Raw genomic sequence first — 17127 nt, forward strand, 5'->3', positions numbered from 1 at the left:
CAATTTCTTTTTTTTAATTTTCTTTTAACTACCAAGCTGTTTGAAGCCTAAATGATTTTATAAAAGTAACTGCATTCTGAATACCACCAAATGAAGTAGTACTGTAACTAAATACATTAACTGAAATTAATTCTGAATACAGTACATTGATTCAGGTGCACAGGAGCGTCTAAAAATATAGCATGTGCAAAAGATAGAAAGATAGTATTCTAAAGTGAAAGAAGAAAAAAATATATATATACAGAAAATATAACGCAGACTTTATTAGAGAACTGATGAAAGATGTCTTCATTATATACAGTAGAGAGTGTATTTCATAGACTATTCAATAATAGCAATAGCTTGTTGGTACAGCAGTATTTTCTACAATCCATATAACAATAACATTAATTGAATACCCCTGGGTTCCAATGCTAATGTTTCATATAAAGAGCAATAACAAGAAAGTTTAATGCTATGACAAAAGCTGTTCTCAAAGTACCAACTGTACTTTATATTGTTTGAAAAGAGTTATTAGCAAAAGGGAATCCATGCATTTAGAATTGAAAAGAAAAAAACAAAACTGTATATAAATGTATTTTAAAAACGTAAATACCCTGAACTAAATAATACGGTAGTTACAACTGATACGCACATTCATTAAGTAGATGAATGAACATTTTTGATTTGTGCTCCAAAAATATCTGGGAAGAAAACGCCGAAAAAGGAAGGCGATGTAATAATCATCAATCTGGAACAAGCGAGGGCTATCCCCGCAGTAAATTTTCTGCATTGTGCGGCGCAATTACACGGGAGAGATAGAAATCACAGCATTGCCGTGAAGGAGCGAGGCAGTACTTCACTTTTAACAGACAAATAGCCTTCAGAGTCTCTTTTAGATGAGTGGCATGAATCATTCTGCACGGACCCATTTAGATTCCCACCTGGAGTTCGGTAACAGGCGTGGGTGTGTGTTTGCGGGAAAAAGCACTAGTATTAACCTGGATTTCGGGTACAATGTTGCCCCGCTCTGCGCAGGAGCCGGCGAAGGCGGTGAGAGGAGCCGGGGCCACGATGGGGCTGGGACGGGTGAAGCTGCTCAGGTCACAGCTCGGGATGTCGTTCTCCTCGTGCCGCATCACGATGGTGTCCATGACGAAGAAGCGTCCCCACGGCAACCAAAGCGTGTGCTCCTGCGTGATGAAGGGGGCGCGCTCGAAACGCAGGCCGACGGCGATCCCCCCGTTGGTTACCAAGTCAAAACTGCAACAGAGACATCGTCGTGGAGATGAGTATTGATTTGTGCCGATGAAAGATGTATTACAGGCTGTGTGTTCATTTGACAGGCGTTAAGGTATTAGTTGACAGATTCTATGTTTGAAATATCAAACAGACCTCCCGCCCCATACCCATATTGAGATCTCAGACAACTAAACAATATATTCATGATTGAGATAAATGAACAATCAATAAGGTTTTTATTTTGGAAAAGCAAAGAACAGCGAGAACAAAAACGGCATACTTCCTGCCAGAATAAAAGCTTCAACATTAAAAGTGTTGCTGATCAGGTCGCGTCCTTGCTTCCCCACCAGGACACGACCCTCCTCCCAGGTAGGTCTCTCTGTTTCTGTTGTAGCCCTGTGAGCGAGGGGTCGCAACATGTGGGGGCTCATCCTTTAAAGTTTACTTTTGTAATCAGTGCGTCTCATTTGGTTTAAGTCTAGTTAAAATTTAGTTGGAGGCCATTCGCTTTTGTTGAGGCCCAGGCTGCATGATGATTGCCTGATCGGAAGCGGGCTTTGATGTGTATTTAAATCTTTTGTCTCTTTGGCTTTTTAGAAAAGACCGTCGCAGGAGTGAAAATGAGAGAAAGATGGTAAATACATTCACCCAATTCCGGATGCCCTTGTTTTTTTTGGGAAAAGCTTTACAGAGCCACTCAGACAAATTGCTTGTTAAATATGTTTTTCCGTTCCTTTCCACTTTCATGATTATATTTAACAGAAATTGAAACACTTTTTTTTAACAAAGCCCGAATGTAGTGAACACATGTTATCAAAAGCTGCCGATGCGTAAATGATGCGATGAAATAAATACGGTTTAGTTTAGTGCAAGTTTCGCGCTCGGCTCCGTTCACCCCGGCTTCTGTTCACACTTTCATTTTGTGGGAGATTTGTGCTGCAGGGGGGGACAGACGCCAGCTCTCTATCGATCGCAGAGACGATATGGCTGTCCACTCTAACATCAGTCTAAAAGCCCTGCAAAGCAACCCCATCTGCTCTTATGTTAAAGTGCCTCTGCTTTTGACCTGAATCAGTCTCCGTGGCACTTTCACAACTCCTGCATCGCCACTACAGCGTGCCTGCACCTGCGCTTGTCACTTTGCTTTAAGAGCCAATTAGCACCTGGTCACTGCAATGCTCCAGGGAAGAGACCTCATCCTTATATAGAAAGTGTGTTTGCTCAAATTTCAGGTACAAAAAAAAATCTAGCCCGGAAAGTGTCCTGTGAACTAGGTAACCTTCTTCGTTCGCGCAAGATGCTGAAAAAGAAGTGGTGCTCTACTGCTCTTGCATTGCAGGTAAACATCTCAGACAACAAAGGTTCACCCACCCTTGAAGGTTTGTCCTTAGCCCTTGATGAGTAAAGTTTTAGTGGTGACACAGAGGTTGGGAACTGAGAAGGTTGTGATGGTGCACCACTGTAATGTCCTATTATCCACACAGCTGCATCCAGTCAGTCTGAAAGACACCTCCAGGGCCCCGGCTATGCACACTGAAAACACTAGTGGATACATAACCATGGGCAGCGTGGCCAATCGATGAGGGGAGTCGCTGACCGTTATCAATCATGACAACAGCCTTAAGCCATGTGACAAAATGTATTAAGCTAGCCAAAACAGCTTTGTTTGTGTGCGCCTTCAGGGATCGCGTCAGGCTTAAAGAGTTATCCCTGCCAATGAACTCACTAACACAAATGATATGCACTAATTTCCCATGTTACCTCAGCTGTATTATAAATTTATGAAGCGAATTTGGTGGACTAATAGGTAAAATGAATGAAGGACAAAGAGATATGCATTGGGTAATTGCTGTTGTTGACGTTTGGGTGAGCAAGAGCACGCTAGAATTAGCTACCTATCAATTAGGACTTCACTTAGGCCCTTGTTCATTAGAGTGGCTTCAATTAGTGTTTGTCTATATGCTCTTGTAAACTCATTTGAGCCTAATAACACAGATGCCATCTTAGAAATACACAATGAAATGAAGAATATGCCTCTCTATCATTATTTAAGTGTGCTAATGTAACATTTTGAATATTCTACAACACTGAATGTGCCACTGTCTTAGTAAATGTCAACATCACCATTACAACAAATAAAAGCTTAAAACATTTCACTCTGCAACCACTGTTAAGAACTACATTTTGTTTAGCATTTTGTTTCATAAATGTGTATATTTGTAGTGACAATAAGAAAGAGAGAGCAGAGCACATAACAGCAGAGAAACTGACTCAGCTCTTTTGTTTAATCGGAGAAACTTTTCAGGACAGTAAAGGGGTAATTTAAAAAACTAAGGCCCTTGGACAATAAAGAACACATCATAAAAATGACTTGAGACAGCCTTCCCATTTCTAAGTGGCTGAACAGGTGCTTTTCTGATTTCACGCTGCACTGAACCTGTTTACAGTGATTGCAGAGAGTTGCAGGAGACTGGGCATGTTTACAGGGGAACCTGGGAGATGGAGTAGTGTTTACACATATGCTGGAAGGGAAAAGGGTATGGAGCTTTGCAATCAGAAACGGACGGATGCATGCGAAAAATGAGACACGCATAAATGGGAAAAAGATAGAGACGGGGGAAGCCAGTGTGGAGGAAATGCCCCAAGACTCAAGGCTCAAGCAAAGCACGGGGAATATGAAGTGCCCAGAAAGGAGCGTCTTTGGGGTGGGAGGGGAAGATTAGACGAGGAAGAGCATGACGGGAAGAAAACCTGCAGATGAAATAAGTGCGGAGAGGCCGGTTGATAAGGTGGAGATGAGAGATTTTTTGTAAACCCAGGGTTGGATAGAGGCCTGACAAGAAGATGGAGAACATGAAGGGGAGCTAGAATAATCAAGGCCAAACCGGCAGCGCAGACGCAGGGCTTTTAAAGTCAGTGACTGATAAAAGTGTCAGAGGGAAGTGGGGCTTCCAGAGCAAACAGCCACCCCTGCTGTGTTCTGACGGAGAGGCTGGATCAGCTGCGAGGACCAGCACACACAATGAGGATATGAGGAAGAAGCAAGATGGCCGGGAAACATGTATCTACCACTAGAGATGTCAAAAGTATCGAGACGCAGATACTAAACTAGATACCCAAAAAAATACAAACAGGAGCTGGTGTATCTGAACTGCCACATGGTATAATTAAGTTTGGCTAAATGATTTAGGCAAAATATCTAATTGCGTTTTTCAGACAAACATTGTGACAGCCATTAGATCTGCAATATATGTTTTAATAGTTGGATTCTGCTCAAAATTAACATTTAAAACATGTCCAGGAGCATTAACATTTGAGAGAAGCGTGAACTGATGAAACTGATAAACTATCAACTAATTGTGTTACAAAAAAGTGAAATGACCGCCGTTTTTGCAGAATATGGAATTTATGTATTTTCTTTTGTATAAAATAAAATTAGACATTTTAGTATTTTGACACTACCAATAACAAATAAATAGGAATAGTTAAATGTACCCATTGTTTTAGGTGCGTTCAACCCGAGCATGTATATCCAAGTATCGAAAAAATACAACAACAAATAAGAGTTGGAGCCTTTGCTGTCCGTCTTCCAAATGAAAGTTCCTAGAATGATACCACAGCTTCCCATTTCTGGTTTTAACTTCAATGTTCAATTTTATTTCCTCAATCTTCAATTGTTAAATGAATAATGTCCATCTGCGGTGTGTTTTATGTGCTCTGGGAGCCGCTCTGAATTGGCGTATTTTATCCTTTTCCCCTCCCTGTCACTACTGAGGCATAACTTATGAGTGTACCAGAAGGGCTTTGTTTGATTTCACTGGGAATTGAGCCGAGAACTCCAAAATTGGACCAAATGAAAGCACAAAACAGATCAATGACGGCACAGTTTGCAGTGGCAACAGTGTTTTTCCCTCTATCATTACAATTCAGCACATACAAACAAGGGTATTTGACAATCATTTGAATTTATGATGCCTATCGGTGCATGTGTGCCTGTTTTTGGAGTGTGGCTCTTACCTCCCATCCTGACGGGTGATTGTGTATCCACACGATGGGCTGTTAATGAAGCTGATGTTGACACCCACCAGTGGCGTTCCATCTGAGGTGACAACTTGGCCTCGAATCACACAAGCGTGACTGAAAAAAGGAGTTAACAGATATAGAGTTAAATTGGGTGGGTACATTCAGATAAAATGCAATGGATAGTTATTTTGTAGATTACTGTTATGTTTACATCCATTATAGTATTTATATTTGACAAGATAATGTCAAGAGTACATTGAAACAGCAGCAATAAACCTGAGTCAGTCCCATAGAAATGAATCCACACAGTTAAACAAATAAGTATGGAAGGAAACCTGCAGGGTTTCTCTGAGGTGTTTTCAATTCAGAACAGAAGGTAATGAGATAAGGAAGGTTTATTCTAGCAGCGCTCTAATTAAAAAAAAAGTATTTATCTTTTTATTACGGAACACAAGAGAGCACAATAATAGGCCTGCAGATTGTAAGATGCGTTTGGTGGGTTATCAAGCGCCTGACAGATTTCCAGGCTCACATCAGCCGCACAGAAGTCGCATAAATTAGATCTGATCCTCAGTGCCACCAATCAATAGTGGGAAGTTATCCAAATTCACCTCCTAATCTGGCTGCACTGATGAGCTGGGACCTTGCTGTATCACGTCCCTGTTGACGTGTTCTGCCCTCGTCATTAACTGGACCCCTGCTTATGCTGGCTATTCTATAACCGTTTGCAAAAAGTTACTCCCCTAACAAATGCCTTCATGCCACATCTTCATTAGACCATGGCTATTTTTAATACATTTGGGTCTTAAACACTGCCACAAACTGGAAACAATTAACACTAGCGTGTTAGTAGCTGCCCTCAGCATGTCCTTACCACAGGCAAGATCATTCACCCCACACTACCCTGGTCCCCAGAAACCCAGTTTTATGTTAATTAGGCTAGCTCTCCTTCAGAGGACCTTGGCTCTCCACTTGCAATGTAAACAAGAGTTGGTATTCTAAATTGTAGTGAGCTAACACAAATCAATCAGAGAAGCTTGACTTAGAATTATGACTACAGTTAACCCAGCTCTGGTGTGGCAGGAGTTTTTTAATCATTCTTTCTGACAGTTTATTTTAGTCTTGTTTGAAGAGGCAATCATCCCTTTTCCTCAGACCGAGTTGTGAAAGTGGAACTATCTCTTTCCTGCCTCTGTGAACCACCAGCAGAGACAATTTCTCTCTGTCAAGACAAATGATTTAAATATTGACATCAAATACTCCCAAAAGAGTAGCAGAGGATGCGTGAAGCATCGGCTGCAAAAGCCTTTATATGCAAAATAATTTACAAAGTTAAACAGGACATTTGTTGACATTCCTCCAACTTTTCTCACTGATGATCCACCAAGGGCAATATGATTTTACACATAATCATATACAATTAACCAGTTTATGGGAAACACAACGTACATTCAATATATCAATATAACTGCGAACAGAATCTCAACAACAATAGACAATATTCAGACAATATAACATCAATCGAACAGAAATATGTTAAAACATGTCTTTAAACTGTTTCACATTTTCAGACAAATGTTAAATGTTTGTAAAATGTTTTTTTATTGTTTTATTTTTTTTACTTTTTGTAGCATTTTTCCTACAAACGATACACTCAATATTCAATTGTTGAATATCTTCCAAACTGCATTAAAGATATTATTTTAAATGTGACATATCATTCACCCTTACCAAATTTTTTTCCCACATAGCTGCTTAGCTACAGCCATATATTTAATAATATTTGTATTTTTAAGTCTATGAGGGAAATTAATGGCAATTTTATATCTAGATATTTTGTGGAGCCTTCTGATAATGATAGTCAGATGATGTTGATTTCCATCCAACTGAAATGTCTGCAACATTAATACTAAAAGGAATCTGCTCATTTTTACCCACCTCTACTTGCAAAGTTTTTGTTGTTTTTTTTAAACCTCTGTCAATGTTCACACCCAATGTCATTCTCTTCCAGAGGTCTTTGTGTTGACTGTTTAGTGCTCTACTCAGACGACACTGCTACAGTTCAGGCCCAGACCAAACGATTGTGTACGGACCCATGTTTCATTCAGTGACACCTCTGCAGCTCTGTGTAGTGGTAAACATGTGAAAATGGCATGCTACATGTCTACTCTCATCAGGAAGTGGTTAGAGGATCAATATGACGCTGATCAGGTGACCGGAGCAGGAACTGGAGGAAAATGCTGAGGCACTGCTTGTAAGGCCTAGAGTCCATCATAAGTACTCATATCTGTCAGTGGGAGGGGAAAGAATACCCAACATGAATAATAGATTAGCACTGGTATTTTTAGGGGAAGGCCTCAAACTCAAGGCTCATCTCTGAATTCTTGATTTTATTTATTTATGGTCAGCATCTTTTCCCGAGACAAGGGGATTACTCACTCTGCTAGTCTGTCCAATGGACATCGGAAAATGTTGAGTAGTTCTTGAAAGCCAGAAAAATGTCAATGAGGGAGTTTCAGCTGAAACTAGTTTACGGCCATTGAAAGTTCACAAAGAGTTACATTACAGTAGATACTGTTCAAGGAGCTGCCAATCTTTCCTTTTGATTGTGTCACAATTAGGCACATGTGTGTAATCACTTTCAGTATAATGTACATGAATCTTTTAATTACACCGTTGCCCATGGGCAATTAGTCAAATTGGATTTAAATCCTATTATTCTCAAATAGTGATTTATAAAATATCACTTGCACTACAGTTGTGATGTCTTAAACATGTTATTTGAATGCTATTGTTATAAGAAATGACTTTGATTTCCTGTTGTGTACTAGTTTATTTGTTATTATCCCTGAGAATAAAACTAAATTAAAAACAACTTGTGTTCTGCCAAGATTAAAATATATCACTTAGTAGGTGGGAAGCAAATGATCTGACAGAGTTGTGAGCGTTTAAAGCTAGAAAGTGAAAGAGACAAAGGAAAAATGGGGGAACCAGAGAGGGCTCTGACATGAAAGTGGCTCACATTTTCAGGGCAGGGGTGTCACGAGCTGCGCCACTGGGAGTGGGCCTCATATGGATTACAGGAAAAGTGATCACAATATGTGAATATGAGATGCGTTTTGGGCCAAAAAAGGCTGTGTGCTTTTTGCTACATTTGATGTTAGTCCATCATCATCTGTCTATAATCCCTCATCTCACAGAGCACCTCACAACCTCTTTCTATAGCTCATCCAATCTGACTCATGTTCTGTGTCTCATCCTTATATGCTTAAGTATAGGCATGCTAAACACTTTCACAACACACTAGAGTTACATTCAGGGGCCAATATTTTAGGTTTCTTAAAATAAAGCCCCACAGTGTCAAGATATTCAGACATTTATAACATTTTGGACTATAGATTTAAGTAAGAAGAAAGAATTCTCATTCACATAAAAAGTCTTAACATTTGGGCATAACCGCACACGGCATTTACATGTATTTTTCTGGTGTTTGAAAGTAAGACGGGGGACTCACCTGCCATCGAAAGGATTGGCTCCAGGAATGACATGGGTGCTTTCTTTGCCCACCAGAAAGTGAACGCGATCATAAAACGTCTGCAGGTTGCTTTGTGCAGAGGACATCTGTGTCTCTTGGATGATGTCCAGGGGGTCCGGGGAGCCCACACAGAGGGAGGTGGTGTGACAGCTCGACTGCAGACAGCAGTCAGGATCCATGCAGTCCACAAGGCCGTCTGACAAGGGCAAACAAGTCTCACTTATATGAATCCATTTAGTTTGATGTAATCTCACATTTATTTCATCCATGTGGTTCTTATTGTAAAATTGATTATGTTACACAATACAGCAGAAACTCTGCTCACTTTGCTCATGATACTGCGTCTGACTGCATGGAATAAAAGAAAGTAAAAGAGCTGCTGTGCATTGCATTTTACTTTGCTTAAGTGGGTCATAGGACTTCCTACCCTTTCAGGGACCTATCTGGCCAGATGGGTGATAAAAATAAACCGTGCTGTCAGGAGTCAGTCAAATCCCCAACAGCGCCCCGTCTTGCTATAGAGCGCTTTGTGGTCCCTGCACTGTGATGGGAGACAAACAGCTTTGGCATAAATAAGGAATGCTAGTGCATAGCTAAGCCCAGAATGAGGTCTGCTAGAAAGGAAGTCACGTCTCCCTGCTGGCCTCTGGAGTGGCACACCCCCCTGGTTGGCTCTGTGTGTGTGCCTGGCTCTGCTCGGGGCTAGTTTGAGGGCAGAGCAGCGTCTTCCTCTGGGGGCCAGCACATTTTTGGGCTTCAGGCCTGTTTTTTAATAGAGGCCTCTTGTCCAGGTGACAGGCTGGGAGACATTCTTTACCTGTGTAAACTACTATCCAGTGCTAAGCCGGGCTGGCAGTGTTTGAAGCACAGAAGGACATTTTGTAGTGTGATCATGTCGAGTATAGAGTCCTTGTTGATTGTTGTCACAGAGCACTGCTGGGGCTTGTTTGTAATTTTACCTCCATCGTTGTCCTTGACATCACTGCAAGCCGTTTCCATCGAGGTGTCACAGCCAGTGCCCCTCCAGCCCAGCTGGCACACACAGTACCAGCCACTGTTTCCCAGAGTGCACCTACCATTTCCATTGCACAAACCTGGGCAGCCCTCTGTTCAACAGAAAAACAAGGACAGACATGTCAGGAAAGAGACAACTTTGAACCACTAAAAGTACAAAACTAAATGTCAACATAGGCTGTATATGGGCTGCTTTGATGACACCACCAGTTAATTAATTTGATACACCCTGTGTGAAGCTCCTAATATCCCTTTGCAGTTAAATCCTATAAGATGGCTCTTCTGAATCGATAAGTGCTCATTACTCCAGCTCAATAGCCTCCTGTACATGTGATACAAAGGAGAGGCCAGTATATGGTGACATTCCAGCACATAAATAGATCATTCTTTTAAAATTTCAAATTGTAATTGCAGTTATGTGCTAATGCTATGGATGTGCATTTGTGTATTATAATGTAGACATCAAGATATTTGTGAATCAAAAGAACAAAGGAATGCAGAGTAGATAATAGAACATAACCGTGAAATGGGGGCTATGGGGTCCATGACCTTGGAGGCGGAGTCTAAGGTGCGCTGTAAGTGTAACACTCTGCTGTAGTGTGGTGAAAAGGGAAATATCAGAGATCATCTCTTTGTAAAAGATTAAACTGATCCAGAACCTCTCGTATCTCGCTGCAGAGAAAGAGAGCATCATCTTCAGATACTGAAAGCACAAATCTGTCAACCTTTATGTTGGTAACCAGGCTGCTATATCACTACTCAAACATCACGCATGGAGACCAGAAACAGGGGAATTAAATTAGTTGAACTATTAAACAGTAAAGATGTGAATGAAGAACCACCATGCAAGAACTTTAACTAAGATAGATTCACTACCTTCTGACCAAAACATCATTATACACCCTTCTCTTCCCGCTCAGGCAGGCAAGTTCAAATGTATTTTATAAACAATTTCAGTTTTTACCATTAAAGGATTAAAACATAATTTACACAAATTATAGAAAGTAATGTGCATTTTTAGTAATAATGTAGTACAAAAATTGTGTGTGTTGCCGCAAAAGATAGAGACGTTCTTTTGTTTGGGTAAATTATTGAGGGGCTTTAATTGCTTTAAAAGAAAGAACTTTAAAAGCTCTTCTTAAGAGAAAATGTTATGTCTCTAAAGACTAAAAACATTCCTATTCTTTCATTCAGTAAAAGAACAAACAACTTCAGTTTGACCATTAGAGATGGATGATTAGTAAACTGTGTATTTATCATAAGGATAAATACAGATCAGCACACAGTTTGGCACCAGTTCAACTTAATTGGCTGGCTTTTCAGACTGGAGCTCCTGCTGTGCTTTGCCCAAGCCTGTCTCAGACCGCTCCAAACGTGAAGCCGTGAGCGCTAGCATAGGCCTCCTCTGGCAGCCACAGTTATGACAGGTGGTCCATTACCAAGGACACAGAAAGAGTGAGAGCAAGCGCTGGAGGCACGAAGGCAGGCTGGACACGGCGCCTCCACCCCCTGTATTTGCCCAGCACCAACCAGACCATGAACTCTTTTAATTAGACAGGATGCGGCCTCAGCACCTATCAGACTCTGCTCACAGCTGCACACTCATCCATAATGCATAGGCCAGTTATGAAGCCCCCTTCACTAACACATCCCTATTGAGAGAGCAAGGCCACACATCGACCACATCAAAAAAGTTTACTCACCAGGTGTGAAAGTGCTAAGTGGAGATTACTTTGTGACAATATGGCAAAAAGTTGATGGGGGTGAAGGCATTAAAATGGCTTGTCTTGGGTAGCAAGGGGAGTGTCGTTGTGTCTGCATATGCTAATGGCGGGGACAAGTGTGTGTGTGCGTGCGTGCGTGTGTGCGTGCGTGTGTGCGTGCGTGTGTGTGTGTGTGTGTGTGCATGATTTGTTAATGCTGGCTTGAGTGCCAATGGGACAAGGGTAAAAATAGAAGGAAAGGAGGAATGCCATACCTTTCACTACCTTATCCAGATAGTGAGCTTGGGAGATAAAAGACAAGACATATAAGGGAGGTTTTGAACAGTGCCACTTCCATGACAAGACAAGGCAAGGCAAGGTGTTAGTTGACGTCGCACAGAGGAAAAAAATAAACAAAACGTTCAGTCGTGAAGCAGTATCATGCATTACAGAGAAAAGAAAAAAATGTATTTGGATAAAAATGACAGAGACAGAACAACATTTAGACTGGAAATAACAAAAGGATGTAATAAAAATGTAGAGAAACCCCAGAGATGTATGATCTCTTACTGTCTTGACAGAATTGATATAAAAGCAACAAGATTGATGCGCTGCCTCCCTGAAATCTCCTAAGTAATATACCGTAGTAGCAGGGGTCATTGCGTTGTACAAAGAGCACTTTTAATCTTCAAACCGCTCTACCAATGATGAGGTCATCCAGGGCTTAGACAGTCAAAGTCGGACCTCCTGAGCTGCGCGGTATGTGGCCGTCGCATCGTTCTATATGATGAAAATTGATTTAAATTGAGATCTTTGGCTTCTTAATGGATGACACTGAGAAATAGTCTTGTCGAGGGAGTGGGGATCTCAATATGGCACTTGTAAAAGGGTCATCAATAATGTAGGGCCACCGTATAAAACATTCACAGTCTTGAGTCATGGCAGAACACAAGGAGAAACCAGGGAGGGAGGCTCGTCCTTATAGAAGAATAGAAGAAAACCCTGCATAATTTGGACTGGACTGCTTGAGAGGCGCACAGTTCAGTGAAGTGCTGAGGTAGAGGGGATCCCCGCTCATTGTCCTGCTTTTCCCCTGCTCTGCGGCTGGAGCTGACCACTGCAGGTTAATGAGAATGCTACATAAGCATAGTGAGGCCACAGCTAAAATCAATAAACGTACACAAAAAATGCACTTAGTGTGTACGGCTTAAAATATCAATATTGATAAAGATTTTTTGTGAAAAATCATCTCATCAACTAACAAATCAGCACATAATTATTATAATATTTAGGTATTACTAAAAATGCTTGAGTGGCTTGAATTAAAATACATTTAAAATATAATGGTGCTTGTGTTATTATTATATTATAAGGAGGTAGAGAATAATAACATTACAAATATGGAGCATTACAAGCACATTGTGATTCTTCCTACATATTATATTGCTGATTTAAATAGTATATAGAGTATAAAAAGCAAAAGTTATTTAAATATTTTAAATATTATTTAATTAATGTCCATTAATGTGGACTTTTGAAATTATTTTAGTTGTAAAGTACTTACAAAACATTCTTAATGAAGGACATGAGAAAATGATGCACAGGTTGACCAACATGTGAGACTTTAAAATGAATTGTAAATGAGAAGGGAGCAAAGAAAGAGGATGAGGAAATGGATGGATAAAATGAAAGGACACCTTAGCACATTCCCACATTAAAATGCATGAAGTCAAGCCTCAGATCCTTGAGTAAACCTGTTCATGCTTTATTGAGTTGCACAAATTCAATTAAGCATGCTTTTCCCTCACACTTCTCCAACTGGTCCCTTCCCCTTATACACCCAGTGCTCCATACATGGGCGGGCAGACAGGCAGCCCGCGCCTTTGTCCCCCTCCAAATGCACAGACAGATGCGGCTACACTCGGACAGTCACAAACCCAAACAAAACACCCTGTCCCGTCTTACCAATGGTGCAGTGCTCTCCATTCCAGCCGGGACTGCATTCGCACTTGCCGTCCTTGCAAGTGCCGTGTTCGTTGCAGCGAGGGTGACACGCCCTCTGGTCACACCCAGCTCCCATCCAGCCCTCGTCACACCGGCAGCTGCCCGACACACAAGCGCCATGGCCACCACAGTCGGCTGCACAAATCTCTGTGGGAGACAGTGGACAGAATAGGGGGGTGTGGAGGGAAGACGGGACGTGGCAACAAGGGTAGAAAAAAGACAAATCCAGGAGTTATTGTCAAGGAAAGGCGGACACGCTTCACTGCCTGTTCTGATGACAGCTGAAAAGAAATTCCAGCACCTTATAAAGGCAATCCTTTTTGAAAATACAAATCAAATAAGTCCATTACAAAGAAAAGACATGGGTTCGGGTATAGTTAGCCGACACATTTTCTCCTCTGACCGCTCCTGTCTGCTGAGCAAAATGAGGAGGAGAAATTAAAATACTCAAAGAACCAGAGAACCTGCGCAGTCACTAGCTATAAATCCCCCCCTACTTTTTACAATTTATACACAAGTTACCATATGCTAAGAGGGTTACAACAGGCAAACGGATGAGCTAATTTAATGCAAGGGGTGTCCACTGTTTCTTATTCTAGGACTAAATGATACATCTATGAACAGGAGACAGATCACAACGAAGCCTGGCTGATGCTATTGTGGCGGCTAAAGGGCCCTTCTGACAGGCTGTAATCGAGCCCGGGACATTATCCATTTGACAAACTCGAGGGAGCCAAAGAACCGACCACTGCCCAAAGAAATTAAACACAGACAGCTTACTTATGAATTTCATTGAAATGTTAACCTCTTTATTAACCATTCTTTTATGAAAAGGAGCTTAGCATGATGGGCATTGTGGGATAACGGTGATGCTTTTGGCATATTATTTGTCTTATTAGCAAAGTCACTTCAAGTATGAGCATGGGGGATTGAATTGGAGGTTAAAAAAAAATAAAACTACCTATTTTTTCATAACCACAAATTAAAATTGTGAGATGATTTAAGCCACAAAACATAGGATGATTAGTTATGCTTGTCACTCCTCCAGCACACTTGTCACAATAAACTTAATGTAAATAGCGTTAAGTATATTAATTCTTTCAATCGTTTTTAAAAACTTTCATTGTTTTATGTTTAGAATATTTTAAATAAATAAATGTATTTACAATAGTATAAACAGGTCCAAGTCACTTAAATGGTGTCCTGCATGCCAGTCATAAAACCTCAAACCTCAAACTTCCAACTAAATATACTAAATTATTGCAAAACTCTTAATGTATGTGTACAATTCTAAAACAATTCTGACTCAGAGAAATAAAACCTGGATCAACTGTGAAGCAAGTTTCATTTGGAAGGCAGTTTTGCCATGATAAAGTTGCAATTACAGCTTGCTTAATTCTCCATGGCCAGTGGAGTCAATAGTGAAAAATACCCTGTCCTCAGGTTCACTAAAGAGCCGTGTAATCAGACATTTGTCACAGCAGGTAAAGTGTGGAATGGTATAACATCACAAATGTGAAAGTGCATAAAGGCGCATGCATTTTTTTTGCCAACTTTCCCGCACACAGAATGGGTAATGGGTAAGCCACTAAGAAAAATGAGTCTGGGTCTTAAATCTGCCAGAGAGGGAATAAAAACTTCATATGGTAAATGCAGTATTTTATTTTCAGTTCCCTAATATATGAGGTGAGAGGTGTCTAGCTGCACGAGTCCACCACCAAGCTTAGTCTTGAATTAGAGCCAGAACGCTTTACAATGAACGGGATAAAGGAGGATCAAGAGCTAACTCATCATCATTTACAGAGCTCTTTCTCGGCGCGGCAAACTTCCCATTTCCAACCGAATCCCTGGGATTACCTAATAGGTCATTGTGTCTGCTCGGAATACAATGGGATTCATGGATCCAAATAGCTGACGGAGTCTCCTGCTCATGAAAAATGTCCAGAATACAAATGAGGTTGGACAAAACAATGTATCAAACTGAAACTCTTTGTAGACATTGCTGCAGTCTCCACATACCCACATCTGAATAGTTAGCCAAGTTTATTTAGTACAAACTTTTCCATACATGCGAAGTGTATGTTCCTCAAGGTTTACATATCTACTACACAATTCTACCATAGCCCTAAATGTACCAAGGGATGAACTTCTAATGTCAGAATAAAAAAAATCTAATGCGGTCATCAATGTCACACAGAGTTATGCTATTTAATTTTCGGATTACAGCATGTTTGCATTGTTTAGCTGAAGCGGCCAGGAAGAGGAAAATATATATTTCTCGAATAACCATAAAACAGAAAAACATCTTGTTTGAGCAGCAAAAGGAAATGCACATCTTTTGAAGGGGCCTCTTACCAGTGCCGCAGTCATGGCCGGTCCAGTTGGGATCGCAGCTGCAGGTGCCAGTGTCCGCCAGGAAGGCTCCGTGTCCAGAGCACTGGTCCATGCAGGACGCCCTGGGGCTCTCACATCCGGGACCGCCCCAGCCCACAAAGCAGTGGCACTCTCCCTGGACACACACCCCTCGGCCAGAGCATGTCGGGTCCAGGCAATCCACTAAAAAGAGTCCAAAAATACAAAAAGGTCACCTGCTGCCTTCTTTTGTCAAAGACCTCGGTTTTATATAAACCCAAGTGCCATGACCAGTGAAAGCTGCACCTGCTGATGGCTGAGGCCCAACAACTGAAAGCGCACTGAAAACAACATAAGGAGGTCCAAGTCCTTTAAAAGTGATTTTATAAAGAAGCCAATTAAAGGTCTTTACAACCTCAGGTACAACCCACACTGCTTGCACCCCCCATCACTTAGAAACTAAATGACTGTTAAATAAAGTATTACATTAATGCCAGTTGAGCTTGACTTCCTCCAATGATTCTTGGTTTTAAACGATTTTAGTTATTTGTGTGTGTGTGTGTGTGTGTGTGTGTGTGTGTGTGTGTGTGTGTGTGTTCGTGTGTGTTTTTTCAACACTTACACAAAACTAAATAATCATAATGAAATGTTGTTTTTTAAAGATGAATACAATTATTTTTAATACAACTTTGTGTAGGCGGGAACAAGAGTTTTGTGGGCGTAGACATTACAAATAAAATGATTCTTTGTATGATTGTAAGGGCGCACAGTTCACACAGATGGTAAATGGGTGCCAAGTAAAAGCCTGGACAGTCTGGACACTATAAGCAGTCGGCCACGCTGAGGCACATTGCCTTCACCAACACATGAATGAGTATAAAGGCCTTTAGAGCAGACAAACAGGATCTGTTGGCTTTTAGCAGATGGCTTAGGCGCATGGCACAGAGATCAGAGGCTAACTGACAAGAAACTCTCTCCTGGCAATTAATCATTGTGGCTGAAGGTCGGATAGAAGAAAGGTAAAAATGTTAAAAGGTGCTCGTACACATTCCCCTCCACTCCTTATGGCTCAACACTCTCCCCAAAATAGAATCGGGGCCTATGGATGTCAGAAACGGTCATTTATCAAACTCCAAGGGTCCATTTTTCATCTTGAAATGAGAGCCTTCACCAAGTGACAAACACAATGGCTCTTTCAGTTTGGTCAGTGTGGTTATCCAACATCATGCATGTGCGGCTCCAAATAAATCAACAAACGACTTTGTTTTCATTCCC

At 41.1% G+C, this 17127-nt stretch overlaps 1 protein-coding gene across 2 annotated transcripts in view; it reads right to left on the bottom strand.

Moving 5' to 3' along the window:
* Positions 1-17127, bottom strand: part of tenm4 (teneurin transmembrane protein 4) — a 120391-nt gene that overhangs the window by 31477 nt on the left and 71787 nt on the right. For both annotated transcript variants that reach the window (XM_072453164.1, XM_072453172.1), the window contains 7 exons: positions 15856-16056; positions 13462-13647; positions 11772-11798; positions 9739-9885; positions 8759-8975; positions 5239-5358; positions 981-1242 (listed from right to left, as the gene is read on the bottom strand). In XM_072453164.1, the coding sequence (XP_072309265.1) occupies positions 981-1242; positions 5239-5358; positions 8759-8975; positions 9739-9885; positions 11772-11798; positions 13462-13647; positions 15856-16056 (1160 nt within the window). The remainder of the gene's footprint in view (positions 1-980; positions 1243-5238; positions 5359-8758; positions 8976-9738; positions 9886-11771; positions 11799-13461; positions 13648-15855; positions 16057-17127) is intronic.

This window comes from Eucyclogobius newberryi, unplaced genomic scaffold (assembly GCF_026437365.1).
Source record: "Eucyclogobius newberryi isolate DKJ021-1_F unplaced genomic scaffold, fEucNew1.0.hap1 SCAF_10, whole genome shotgun sequence".
NCBI lineage: Eukaryota > Metazoa > Chordata > Actinopteri > Gobiiformes > Gobiidae > Eucyclogobius > Eucyclogobius newberryi.